Source organism: Hydractinia symbiolongicarpus, chromosome 7 (genome assembly GCF_029227915.1).
Source record: "Hydractinia symbiolongicarpus strain clone_291-10 chromosome 7, HSymV2.1, whole genome shotgun sequence".
In the NCBI taxonomy this organism is placed as follows: domain Eukaryota; kingdom Metazoa; phylum Cnidaria; class Hydrozoa; order Anthoathecata; family Hydractiniidae; genus Hydractinia; species Hydractinia symbiolongicarpus.
In genome coordinates this window covers 3,572,583-3,587,205 of record NC_079881.1, presented here as the reverse complement: position 1 = coordinate 3,587,205, position 14,623 = coordinate 3,572,583, and the positions used below count along the sequence as shown (strand labels likewise).

Below are 14,623 nucleotides of genomic sequence, written 5' to 3'. Positions count from 1 at the left end.
AGTGTGTGAAATTTTTGGTAATTAATTTCTCAGTGCATATTTTTATTGTCTAATATGACAGAAGTTCAGTTTAGAGCTTACATCACTTGAATGTGGTCTAAATACTAGCAAGCCAGAACTGATTGTTCCCAGAGAGATTTCTTCATTGGCAAGCAATAGTGATTTAAATTCTATGTGGTTAGCCTCCTCGAGGGTATAGCTAGCTATAGCTATACCCTCCATGGCATGTTTAGAGCAGCTCCTGAAACCTAAATAGAAATAAGATGGTAGATTGCTAAAGCTGTTTTGATATAACTGTTACATACGATAACCATAGCCATAACTGGCTTTTTTACAAAAACTTTTAAGTTTTTAAAGGAACGAGTTTTTCAAGACCGCCGTTTTTACTTACAAAACGCGGTATAATAGACCGAGTATATTTAAAGGGACACTTTATCAATACCGAAAATATACAGTTGAATTTTGGCTAAACGTTTGTCTAGCTATCCTCCTTCATTAAAAGGTTATTACTAAAGTGAAGAATAAACACTTAGCTTCGTACATGAAGGATTCATATTCCGTTCAGTATTTCTTGAAAAAAACACGTTTGTTTTGAAGAGTTGTATATAGAGAAGGGTTGAAGAGAGATGGCTGTTAAATGAAACACAATTTTTTTTTAGTTTCTCCCCTACAACAGGTTTGTTTTATTTTTATTTCATTTTCTGAATATTTACACAGGTTAAGATCGTCAGTTTATATGCGCATATATACAAGGAACTGCTATCAATGACTGTTCTGTTGAATAAATACAGATGAAAATAGTAAAAATTAGTTTGTAAAAGACTTAGTTAGCTAAGTAAGGTCAACACCTATTGAAATATTAACAGCATTAAAATGGTTCAGCCCAATCATATTTTAATGGTTCAAAAAATTCAATTGCTACTATAAAATATTAATAGAGTAAAAAAAAATCAATTATTGTCTAAATATTTTCGTAAAAGATCGTCGTTTATTGATGTCTAAAAAGGTTAAGGAAGGAAATAATTTATTTTTTAAAAGTTAAGTATTTTTTGTCAGGTTAAAAATAAAAATGATGACAATTGGAGTCAAGTTTTTGGTCTGTGTGCTAATTGGAAGACCGGTGGGAATACTTGGTAAGTTTTAAGTTCTTCTTACAATGTTTTTTTTCTTAAAAGAATCCTAAAATTTTGACCTACTTTATACACTCTGTATGATTCTGCGAAGTTTAAAGAGCAAATTTACAATGGTTTACTGTTTGTGTAATAACAAAACGCACTATCTTCACCGTAAAATACATCTAATTAAAAATAACGAAAACATTTACACTTTTGCACTAGTTGGCTACTATAAGATTTGTTTCTTCAGTGAGCTCTAAACACCTTTTTTCTTTCGTCAAACTATTTTTGTCTAAGCAGTAAGCAGTACATTACGGTCTTGTAGAAATCGATTTATTAAGAAATGTGTTTTGTATTTGACAGGTGATGTACAAATTGATTTCAATTATCCGAATGGTTATTCTAGTTATTCAGATAATAAAGGGATTAAGAGCTCTGGCTATACAAGCAGACTGCAATGTGCTCTTATGTGTTATGATGAAAAGATTAAAAAATCGTTCCAGATAAACAGTTGCACGTTTCGTGAGGATGGTTATTGTTGGTGTGGGTCCACAAGGTTAAGAAGTTTTAGTCCTGATCTACAGTACCAAACTAATGTTTATAATTGTAAGTATAAAAAAATATTAATTTGTGTTTGAGAAGCTACACAAAATTAAAAAAAAATCGACTTTAGAAAATAGGAGTTGTGCACGTTGTTTTGTTTTGTATTCGAAATGATGGAATTCCATGCTTTTAAGGTGACGGGTAATTAAAATTACAATTTTTATTTGGTAATACCTATCAATGCAACAAGAATACTTCTTGCTTTTGTCACACAAAAACAATGGCAGTTTATTATATTTTTCTTTCCATATTTTTCGTTCAAATTAAACGGGAAATTAAAAGGTCAATTTCAGTCTCTATACCAAAAATTGTTTTGGGAAAAAGTAAAGCTATAGAAGAATAGAGATTGTGATTTCATACTCAACGTGCAGCGTGCTATTGCTCATACAGAACAACGCCTATATGGATGTTTTTGTTTCTTGGTTTCCCCTCGAGATATATATCTTTAAAAATTTGCGCGAGTTCTCCTAAGAGCATCTACTGTACTCATTGTAAAGAGTTACTTATCTTTAGTTTTCTTTAAAGCCTCAAATAATTTTTGGAAAAAGACGAAGGGCAAGCATGTCTGTTACTTTCAAAATAAAGCAGTAAAAGAGGAGTCCATACTTTTTAAATCTTGCACAAAAACATTTTCTATAAATACCAACTATGTAAAACCTTCATCATTATCTGTTAGTCTAACCTAACCTTAATCGGGTCGCCCTTTGTAAGGGTTAAATTTCGTGCCTTTATATCATTTTAGTTGGACTATGGATAGTGTAAAAAAATTGGTATAACGTGATGTTGTATTTAACTGACGGAAACATATATTTGACTTCAAGTTATTTGCTAATAGAATGTGTCCTTCGTCAATTTTTAAGGGTGGGAGCGTTTTACCAACCTTCTTCCTTCACCCTGTTTTTCAGATCGCTCTCCCCTTTATCAAAGGCCGATTGAGAATATTCCCGAACCGAAATATGAACTATCGAAACTATTGAGGTTGTTGCAAGATAAATTAATTCTTAATTCTTAAAAGGAAGTTTTATAAATTAAACAGGGTAGGATTAAAAATCTCAAATGAAAGCGAAATCTAAATGGATGTAGCATTAGTAGCAAGAAGTCTATTATTAAAGTTCTCGAGTGCGTCAACTTAAACAATGGAAATATAACACTAAAGAACATCAAAAAAATAAACAATCTAACAGAAGTGTTTTTCAAAACTCTCGTGTTCGTATAATTGATATGTAACACCTGTCGCTGGAGAAAAGGAACAGTTTTTTATTGGGTAGGTTTTTAAGCAAAAAAAAATTATACTTCTCTTTCAGTTATACCCGTTTATACTTCTTTATCGACGATAAAGAGTAATGCAAGACCTGGAGGTAATCTCAGAATTTTCGTGTCTACCTTTCTACAAAAGAGAGGAAACGACAAAATTATTTATTTTGCGTTTGAAGACATGAATGTACCTTATAATGCGTCACGATCGGTAAGATTTAAATACGCAACAAGTACTGAAATTAAGCATCCAGCAACCAAGCAAACATACAAAATCTCAGAAGAAATTGGAGAAACAAATGTTGAAATGTTGAATCCGCATTACTACAGTGACGTTCAGGTAAGATTACTTATAAAGCTGGAGAAATCCTCTCCTGTATTCTGCATATGGAAGGGGAATTTAAAACTGGCGATTTTGTAATCAAAAACGCTGGTATAATCTTTAATAACAGCCTTCCTAGTAAGTTTCATTACTTTGCGATATTGTCCTTGGTATTTCCTTTTTTTGTCTCCAAAGTTCTACTTTGTCGAAGTACTCTTAACTGTAGGAGACTAACCTCGAATCTCCCAATGAGGTGGTTACACTATGACATTCGGATTTTTTGTGACAATAGTGATTTGAGATGCGAGTTATTGTTTCTGACCTTGTAACTGCATTGAGTATCAAATTGAAAAACGATTTAAGACCTGGAACTTATCAACTTTGGGTGATTATATTATTCCACTATTTTTGTCAGTTTTGAATCTCATTGTTTTGATAATTCAGAAATTATTGCTGAGGGGATTTGTCATAAGTATAAATACTTGAAAACTTCTTTCTTTCGAGCGCTGGTATGGTTATTCAAAATATATATTTAAAATATATTGCTTTGTGGAAAGCATGTTGGGAGCAAAGCGAAGAAAGGTAACGAAAGAATCTATTGAAAGTTGCTTCGTTAGGTTTGCCTACAAAGGAATTGAACACACGGATAGCTATTTTGAATTTTAAATAATTTTTTGTCCTCTAAATAATATTACGGGTAAAGTGTTGAAAATTTTCAAGTTTCCTCTTATTTAGTGCGGCTACCACATAAATTTACAATAAAAAGGACCGTCCTAAGTATTTCCCATGCGTCTTTTATAAAAGGGTCCATTTTGAACTTTACCTTTGCCTGTAGAATTATTGCCGCAGACATCAAAAAATCTTTTTAACATCTCGGTGTCAAGTGAAATGGTGTTGTAAGCTTCCTCTACCCAAAAATTTTATTATATTTTACTCTAATTTTGTGCAGTAATTTCCCTCTATTATTTGTGCGGGCTTGAGTTGATGATATGACAGTAATTTATCTCCACTTATTATTACTGCGCATGTCTAAAATAATTATTTTTTCGGCCACACTAAATTGGAAAAATTACGGTAGTAATTAAAAAAAGTAGATATAAAAATTTAATTCACAGTAAAATGGCAGCAGAATTTATTGGCAATAAACTACTTGTAAAGCTACGTAACATATTTATTACATTTTCATGTTGCTCTTACATGATTTACTATTCATTAAGATAAATCTTGTTTGTTCAACTTATATTTTGCAAAGATTTTCAAAATTTTTTAACGATGTCTGAAGTCTTACAAAATAGAGCCATGTGTAGCTGAAGTCTATTGCAGAGGTTTCATTCTTGGGTTTGTTACGACATAGGTTGTCACAACATGTTAAAAAAGTTATTCGTGAAAACTTTGGAACTCAAGTTGCATAGTTTACTTAGTCCGTTTCGTGACATTCTAGGGGTTTCGTTGGTCGAAATATCTTTCAAAAGATGTTGTATATCCATCCACTATATTCGATATAAGACGAGATTGCTGACAAGGTTCATACTTTAAAAGCAAGAAGCCTTATTGACTTTAAAAGATTTAACATGAGTACTAACATGGTTAATCGGGCTTGTTCGCTTATTATTTTGTCTCATATTTAAAAAATACTTTAGTGATGCCTTAAAATGCGCTTATAATAAATCAACGATATTCATTTTAAGCATTTGTTTTGAAAAACGAAGGCAGTAGTTGAGGGCGCAACTTAGTTTTTCTGACCACCTAGGCAAACAGATTCCAATATTGATAAAGCCGTTTCTTCCCTTTCATTTTGAGTTCTATTTTGTTTTTCAGATCGTTGATAATGATAATCATAACAGCAACTCATTCTGGATAGCTACAATAAGAGAAAACAACGCTATGGTCATCGTTGATACAAGTGTTCAGTATAATATATCTCGTCCATCATATTCTTGTCTTGTTAGTGCTGAGGCCAGCAATGGAGAATTTGATGTGGATTCAGAGTATGTTTTTTTCTTTGCATGAATCTTTTACAAAGTTAGACATATATAATAGTAGTAAAATTGAGTTATCCTTTACGTTATGGTGGGATCCAATGAAAGCAAATATACAAAATTGCTAGGCAAAATCATTAATCGCCAAAATCTTTTACTCCTTGAAACAACATGGCTTATTTTTTACATATATTTGCTAGACTTTTGGATAGCATTGAAAATTGGTTGTTATCAACAGTTTTCCTGAAAATACCGAAACAAAATTACAAAGAATCATAAATATAGTAAAAAGTTGAATGGGTGAATGCAGTTCTACAGGTTTTTGTTTAAAGATTTTAGGACTCCATTCGTGTTCACTGATTTTTTGTAAAACCAAATGAACTTATTTTTGCATCACTTTTTCTCAATAAATTTGACAACTCTCTTGCTATATAAAACATAGGATTCAGGCCCATAAATAGTGCAGGTTGTTATCTTTCGTTATTTTTCAAATAATCATAACTTGGTGTACTTAAGTGCACACAGCTTTTGATGTGTTTATATATTTGCTTACACAGAGATTTCGTGGTTGACATAGAACTTACTACCACACGGGGATGCAACAAAAATGTGGAAGATGTGTCGATTTCGCTTTACAATGAAGTTTATTTAGAGCCATACGAAGTAGACACTCAGCATACAAATACATGCATACCAGAAACAAGTTTGGATATACAATCAACTCACATCCATGTTAAGGTATTCTTATTTTCACTGTTCTTTGCTCTAATAGGAAAAGTTCACAGGTTTGACAGCTCTGGTGAAAATTGAATGTGAATTCTCGCTCAAAAACGAAATAGCAGGGACCTGGACGAACAATGTTCATTTTGGAATAAGATTTGTTGAAGAACATTTCCATTCCAATTCGTTCCATTTCAGACTGACAGTTTAAATCTTTTCAACTTTTCTTGCACACAGGAACATAAAAAATTATAAAAAAAAAAGAAAAATTAGCAGATAGCCAATCAAATTTAGGTATTTTTCTTGTTCCATCACGTTCCGTTTTGCTCTTGACTGGAAATTCAGCTTTAAAGATACGACTATTAATACATGAATATTATATGTGTATAAATCGAGAACATTTCATGGTGGATTTACTGTGCACAAATGAGAAAGTTTTCAAATAAATCATAATAACGTTATTTGCAACAATAAAACAATGTCTAGCTAAAAAAAACATTTTATTGTCAAATATTTTTACGAAAAAAAAAGCATACGAATACATTAGTTTATAAACGAAAAGCTATTTGTAGTGTACGTGAATTTATTTCGGCAAATTTAATGGTAAAATAATTTGCCTGATGTAAACACGTACAAACACGTATAACAAGGTATTTGGCTTTTCTTTATATTTTTCTATAGGGGCAAGCTAAAAAAGTTGTACTAATGTTTTAAAGCTAGTGATAATTTCATCAATTTTATCGTTAAATTTCACACCGAAAAACAAATTGGTAATTATTTTTCCTCACTTGATCGAAACTTTACTGATGTCAAAAGAGATGGTTTTAAAGCAGACATGTTGTGATTTGAAGGAACCTTCAACTTTGGCTGCATATTATTTCATTTAATTTCATTTAGCTTTTTCATCAATCTACTAGGTACTAATAATCTTAGTAAACAGCAATTTTGGTAGTTTTCATCGACCTCTCTGTGTTTGGTCCGTGATGCCACAAGTTAGGTCACTAACTTGTGCCATCACGGTCACTAACTTATCCCGCAGTGACCGAAAAACAGTTTATAATCCATTGGTATGGTTTTATGAAGTTACATCTCTCAGTTAATATATAACGGATATATGTTTATCCACAATGAAAAGTCTTATCCAATGATGTGAAATGAATTCATTGTCTTTACATAATTTGGTATAAATTATATTTTTAGTATTGGAGGCTGTTTATGTATAGCCAGATATGCATTCGGGTGCGGTATCGTCACAGTGGTGTAAACATGGGTGGAGAAGGTTCAAAGAGAACTACTGTATTGGCTGATATTTTTTATACTGGTTTCAGAAATAACTTGAGCATGACTTATTCCATTCATCAAGAATACAAAACATCCATTTCAAAAAATGTCAAAGGTAAGACTGATCCCGTTTGACGTATATATTCGACAGCTATGAGGGTGAATCACCTCGAGTGCCACCTAAAAATGATGTGGCACTTTTTAGTAAGCAGCCAAAAATAAGTTTGCGTTTCGAGGATATTTCCAAGGTGTTGTGAAAATCAAGGTGATTTTAAACAGTCTTGTCGTTTTTGCTGCATTTTACTATTCAATTTAAATCCATGACCCATTTCAAGCATTTCATTAAAGCTGTTATTAACTGACAGTTCTTACCACATTTTTACATAACACATTTAAATTTTTCGGTGTTATCTTATGTACTTGTTGTTATCCTAATCTCCCCCCCTCTCCCCTCTCCCTCCTCCTCTCCCTCCTCCTCTTCCTTCCGCCCTTTTTATACCCTAACCCGGACTCTAACCCTGATGGTTGAAGGAAATTACTGATAATTACGTTATTCTTTTTGCATCTAGGCTTTCTTCTTTTCAAAGCAAATTATGCGTTATGTGCTAGTTATAACAATGGACATGGAATGATGAGCATGAGAAACGACCGTTGTACCATCTTTAAGCATATACCCTACAATCTGATGGCTTCTTCTGGATCTTGCTCCTACAAAATCCGCTCAGGCTTATTAGGAAAGCAAGAATGTAATCATCAGAAACGTCTGTCTGGGGAGACGACAGCTCTGCGTTGGCTAGACGGCGGAACATACGTTAAAATAGCAGGTAGCAAAGGAGACAAAGTTAAATCTACTTATGTCCAAGTTCCATTCGCGAGACAGTACACAAAAAGTTTCGGGCTGAAACACAACGTAAAAAAAGTTATAGGTATGATGAAAATTTACATATATGTTACCGATATGTGATTGGCTGGTTTATTTCCTTTGTACTTAGTACTTAGGTTTTCAATGTGCTTTAATTCACATTTAGAATTAATTAGAATGGTTTGGCAAAATCCTTTTTAAGTAACATGTGATAAAGCTAATATTGTCCACGCCATGAACAAAAATAAGATGTGTTCTTTTCTTTTCTCATATCTTACCTCGACTATTATCTTCATTTACACAAATTTTTTTAAAGATTAAAAGGGGTTATTGTTTAGCGCTGTAAAAAGATCGTTATTTTGGAAATTCTTTTGGTACGCAGAAATATTACTGAAGAAAGTGCTTGAATCACTTCCACATACGCTTTTTCATTTCGGGTTCAATACAATATAAACTGTTTTGCTTGTCTATACCGAGAAATATTAACCAAGGTCAATATTATAGACCGAACTTGTGAGATACGCTAATCTTCCTCGGATAGAGATAGATCAAACAGTTTATTGTATTTATTAACAGACAGTCATTTTGTTTGGAGTTGTAGAATCCAAGTTTATTTTCTAAAGATTTATTTGTGGCAAGGTTGTAGAGATACCAGGTTTTTAAATACATGTATCAAAAGAAAACAAAATATTCGAAAAACCATTGCTGTGTGCTTATTGCTCATTGTGCTTGTGAATGTTTCCATCAAAAGCACATTTTTCTATTAATGCACCATTGAACATGGAGTTGAAATTTTTAGATTTACTGCAATTTTGATTTTTGAGTTTGTATATGTGTAGCTAGGTATGTTTTAGCAGTTCTCCGGCAATGTTATTTGTTTGCAGTTATAGCTAACATTATGGTTGCTATGTTAGTAAAAGTTAAACCGTGCTGTATAAAGTCCATCGTTGAGGCTTTTTAGCTAATCAGCGCTGCAAATTTCCCGTATAAACCGATGAAAATAGCTATCAGTTAATAATGCCCTCAAAGTGCTGCCTGTCAATCAATAACGCATGCGTCTTATTCAGTAGAGGGATTGACTTAGTTGTACAGATTGCCAAATCAGCAAATAATAGTATTGCATCATATGATTTCTTAGGCTTGGTTCCCACTGTGGTTTAACTTGGGTTTAAATATAAAACCTGAAGGGTTTAAATGTGTTTTAAAAATTAAAATAAAACCTGAGCATTCCTACTGTGTTTTAAAAGCAAAAACAGGAGCACGTTGCCATTATGCTTTAACTTTAAGTTGTTATTAAAAACATACTTAAAACACACTTAAACCACAGTGGAAATCGAGCTTTAATGGTGTTGGAAAAAATAATTTTTTACATTCATTATGCTTCCGGTTATTCGCAGTTAAAGGTTAATTACCTTGATGGAGGGCGCATCGTCCTTTTGACTGCTAACAGTTCAATAAGGTTAGCTTTACTAACATTTAAATTAGAATATGTAACGCCAAATTTCCCCTGTTTTTTTAGATAAGAAAACGCAAATTGACGATGTATCTCTATTGTGGAATGGCCACGAATTCTTCGTGTGTAATTACGTCAATAATAGGTATTATTTTTTACTGCAATTCATTATGTGTTGATAGAGAGAGAGAGAGAGAACTATTGGTTGTCCGGTAAAAAGTTAAAAAGAAATAAAAATCCAACACATATGTTTCATTTAAAAAGGTCTGTTGAAATAGGTTTACCAAAAATGAAACATTTTCTGTTTTTTAAAATAACCTTTAACGCTTTCTAAAATGTAAACAATTCTGCGTTTAGAATTTCATGCAGGCCAGGATACACTTGTATAATATCATTAAATATATTCTATAATACAGTTATAATTTTTCTACAATATACTTATAATTTATTATAATCTCGGTAAAATTTCATTTAATTTCATAACATCGTTGCCACAACAACGAAGGCAGATAATAGATCTATTGTCACACAAACAAAAGGCATTCGAAACCAGATCACCAACAATATTATTAAATATCGTAGAAGAACCACGTTGTTCATCACTAACATACTGCCTGGCAGTGAGCGGGATTAGATCCACGGTACCCAGTACTGGGAGCCGCAGATGAACCCACTGCACTACGTGCGGGAATATGTTAGTGATGAACTCAGATACTTCGTCCGGATGGTGTTTATACATAGGTGTATATTTATCATAGCACATCTCTATTTCATTCTCAACATTCTCTGTTTAGAATGAAATAGAGATGTGCTATGATAAATATTCACCTATAAGTATTATTAAAATCAAACTCGTTTGATTTTATTCAAATTATAACCAAATTTTAAACATATTTTAAGAAATTATATTAATTTATTTCAGTGATATTGTACAAGTGTATCAGGCCCTTTATGATTTCTTTAGTTTCTTATAATATAGCTATAATATTACAGTTATGGCATATATCTTGCTTTTCAATTTTGATATATTTGACTTAACTAATAACACTATGGATATAGAATGTGGTTAACTATACAACCTGTATGATTGATGTTACATGAACGTATTTTATGTGTATATACCTTTTTAGGTTTTATCGATGCATCATATACAAGAAGGAAATCTATCGAGTCACGCGTAAGTAAAGTACAGGGAATAACATGGGCATCCAATAAGAAAGCAATTTCTGACATATTTGCAAGAAAATTAGTTCTGCTAAAGATATTTTAGACTTGACATCACAGAAATATTACATTTCAAAAAACCTGCATCACTGTTTTTTTAATGTTTGGAAAACATGTGACAATTCCGTTTTAAATACTTTTTTCACAATCCATATCGTCAATAAAGTGGTTATATATACAATTCAATATTTTACTCATTCGAAGAAGGCCAATAGTTTATTTCTTTTTTCCAAAAATATCTTCTCTTATTTTCCACAAGCTTTTATTAACTGTGTTAATGTGTCCATGTTATTCATCAACCTAAACTTTGGTCGATCAAAAACTTCCAAAGTGAATGGCAATATTACCAGGATTTTAATTAACCGCTACTTTAGATTATCCAAGCCACTTCAAGAACTTTTTTACTAAACCTACTAGGCTGCAAAATTTGTGCATTAAACACCACTTTTATTTGTATTTAGCCTTGCCACCATTGTTTGCAAGCGTACTAGGTTATGACAAGAAAAGAAGGATAACCATTGGTTTCAGCAAGGAACGCCGTTACGTTGGGTTCCGTTCAAAGGACAAATATAAGTCATTCTACTTGTCGCCAAATTATTGGTCAAAATTGGAAGGCGCTGGAAACCTTGTGCTAGCTAAATCATACAACAGAAGTCTTTTAAATGTAAGCAAGACTGAAGAAAAATTTGAAGTTGGAAGTGACGTGTACACAGGTATGAATTTTTTATTTAAAAATCATAACGTCTTTTTAGTTCATTTCCATTTAACACAAGGATTATTTTTTGTTGATTTAGCACTTTTTAGATGGAACTACTCCAAGTAATCGTGAAATGATTAACTTTATGCAATTCCTTTTATGGCATTTGTGCAACAATAAGGTGACAAAAATTTGGTGTCAATTTTTTGTCACTTGATTTTTGAGATTTAACAGCGGTGTACAAAAAATTTACTGTGACCTACATTAGTACCGAAAAAAGAAAGAAGTGGGCGGAAACCAATTGCTCAACTACGGAGATTAATTATCTAAACCCCAGCTTGTCATTATATCATATTTAATCATCTTTCATTATTTAACAACAGGAAACATATTCACTTCTATATTTAGACACCACAAATCAATCATTTACGCAGCGCTTAATCATCTGCTTAATTTTCATATTTGCTGCTATTTTGATATATTCTGTATGTTATTTAATATTTTCTCAAACACTTTTTGAATGTCATTTGAACCTGAGATTGGCAACTTTCGAATGTTTCGATAAATTTTGTTATTGCTTCTTCGGATTATGTTTTACAAGAAAGATAGAATTGCAGAATGACATCTTCTTGGCTAAATAAATCGAACTAGAATAGTTCAAAATGGATTTTTTGTTGTGTATATTCAAATATTGCATATGCACCCTCAAATTGTGAAAATATATGCATTGCAAAAAAACCCTTTCAAACATTTTCTTTTCAGTCAGAACAACTTGTTGATCGACTAGAAAAGTACGGCATCTTTCGACTGTGTTAGTTTTAATTGTAAAATAACTGGCGATACTGTTTCAGAGTTTCATCATTAAGGCCCTGTTCTCACTGCCTTTGCAAAACATAAGTATGCAAAGTAACAGTATATCATATCGAAAGGTCCGTGAGCGGTATCTAATAGTAAAAAAGTAATAGGCATCATCCCAATAAACTGGACGGCTTGAATAGGGAAGCCAGTTACTATTTCTAGTCTTTGACTCACAGATCAACCAAGAAAAAACATCGTAACTTTAATGTGTCGTGATTATTGATCGATATGACGCCTTTATTTTTTCCCTGGGATAAGACATTCTACAACTGTTTCAGGTTTTTGATGCAAGTATCAGCCTGCGGATACTTTACGCCCTTCTCCCTCCCCCCTTCCCAGAGTTACAAGAGCCAAAGAATATTAGGTATAATAGGGTTGATACTACTAATTGTGACCATCATTTTAGTTACACCACTTGGATTGTACCACGATGCTGAACAACAACACATAATTGTTTGGGTATGAATTTTTTTTTTTTTTTAAATTCAGCAATGCACATATCTAAATAATATACCTTTTATTTAGTACCCAAACGGCGACTGCAAATCTGTAGGTAGGTATTTGAGAATAAACTATATTAGATGATTAAAAACCCGTTGAATAATCAGCAGAAATCCATCCTACTGTTATTTTGATATCTGGCTTACCGATGGAACGTTCAGCGTCATAACATTAACTCGGTAACGTTTCATGAAAAATTATTTGAAACTCCACTTTAGGAGTTTTCATATAAACGTTGTTGCAAAATATTGTGTGATCAAAGTATACTGATTTTTGGTGATTCTTATTTCTCGTTTTCTGAATTGTTTTAAATGGTAAAGGTAACTGCTGTGGATAAATTTTCAACAAACCAATCCTACTGATTTATATTGGTCGCTGAAATGTTCTCAGATTGACGTGATGGAAAACTTTTTGATGCTAGTTTTCATTTCTACCAATGGCTTTCTTTTATGGCGTACTCTGCTCTTACAAAATGTCATCTTAAATCACCCTTACCACCCCTAACCCAATATTTTGAAACCAACAAGTTGGATTAACATGAAGCGTGTTATGATATTACGCATAATTGTTAATCGTTAATTTTATTGGTCCTTTAATATCGTTTTAGTAATTAATCTATTTTAGTTGGATCATCAGAAGTGCTAGCATTTTCATCTTGTGCAGAACTTAAAAAATATTGCCCTGCTGCTGTAACTGGAACTTATTGGATTGGTTTGCAACAGCAACTTTGCACCATGCCGGACGAATAAAAACATTTAAGATCTCAGAACACGAAAATTGCTTCGTTATTCTCCAATTCTCATCAAGAGGTTGAGGCTACATTGTGTTGGAGAAAGAACAATGAATTGAATTGTGGGAACGGATTTTATGGTTACATCAACTCCAACAATGATTTACATTGTTCCAATGTGGTTGCTTTTTAAATTATTGTGATATGAATATTGGAATGTGATGTTTTTTTCTATGACGGTTATACTTGTTTCCAAAGAAAAGGGGTCAAAAAACGAGCCAATAAGTTGTTGTAAAAAAGTGACTGACCTTTTCTTAGTCCTACGTACTAACATTCCTATAAAGTTTCAATTTGTATTTTCTGCAGTTTACTGAACTATTTTTTCAATAATCCTTTTGATCTTCGACAGGATTTTTAACAGGTGAACCATTTTACTTAGCCATTTTATAAATATCGTAAATATTTTAAATGTTACTTATATTAAAAAGCCACTGGCACTACAAGTTTAGGGCGGGGAAGAATCGATGTAGTCATTTTCAGAACCCACTTATAAGTGCGTACTAAAAGAGGAACTGGAGCCATTGATGAAAGAAATTCTTCAATTGACAATATTGATTTTAAGTTAGTTCCATTTCTTCACTTCTTTTTTTTCTGTTTTATTTAATTGACATTTCTTTTTCCTCTTCCCTCTCTTTAGTAGATCATTTATTTTGACAAATTTACTAACAATTTCGTTTTCCGAGAATGTTTCTTCTTCGTTCAATTTCTTCTCTACGTTTACGTGTATTGCTCGAAGTTAAAAAAGTTATCTTGTAACTTGTGAAAAATATATAGCGAGCGTGCGAAGAAATTATAAGTTGGTAAAATAACGATAATAAACGCGCCTATTTTCTAGGTAGCCATAGTAAGATTCATGAAAATCTTCTTTTGTGGTGCAAAAGAAGTGGTCCTTAAATAAACCCAATGAAAAGACGCAAATAACGTTAAATTCGTTTTATACGAACCACAAATAATTTAAAATATA

General features: G+C 32.4%; 1 protein-coding gene across 2 annotated transcripts; it reads left to right on the top strand.

The window, feature by feature from the left end:
* The first annotated feature begins 971 nt into the window (after nucleotides 1-971).
* On the top strand, nucleotides 972-14,120 carry LOC130649210 (uncharacterized). 2 transcript variants are annotated; one of them, XM_057455457.1, is made up of 13 exons: nucleotides 972-1,133; nucleotides 1,479-1,721; nucleotides 3,023-3,312; nucleotides 5,113-5,282; nucleotides 5,831-6,011; nucleotides 7,194-7,389; nucleotides 7,844-8,200; nucleotides 9,656-9,734; nucleotides 10,720-10,766; nucleotides 11,275-11,526; nucleotides 12,775-12,827; nucleotides 12,894-12,921; nucleotides 13,494-14,120. In XM_057455457.1, the coding sequence occupies exons 1-13, from the start codon at nucleotides 1,070-1,072 to the stop codon at nucleotides 13,616-13,618; spliced, it is 2,085 nt and encodes a 694-aa protein (XP_057311440.1). In that variant the 5' UTR covers nucleotides 972-1,069; the 3' UTR covers nucleotides 13,619-14,120. The 2 variants fall into 2 exon arrangements, with proteins under 2 accessions (XP_057311440.1, XP_057311441.1); XM_057455458.1 differs by lacking the exon at nucleotides 12,894-12,921 and having other exon boundaries at nucleotides 13,494-13,613.
* Nucleotides 14,121-14,623: the final 503 nt, after the last annotated feature.

What these genes read in the sequence shown, in the direction of transcription:
- LOC130649210 (XM_057455457.1), top strand. Translation starts at nt 1,070, where the DNA reads ATGATGACAATTGGAGTCAAGTTTTTGGTCTGTGTGCTAATTGGAAGA. An exon ending in CAACTCACATCCATGTTAAG is followed by an intron (nt 6,012 to 7,193) that starts GTATTCTTATTT and finishes TTATATTTTTAG; the next exon opens with TATTGGAGGCTGTTTATGTA. An exon ending in TGGAAGTGACGTGTACACAG is followed by an intron (nt 11,527 to 12,774) that starts GTATGAATTTTT and finishes CCATCATTTTAG; the next exon opens with TTACACCACTTGGATTGTAC.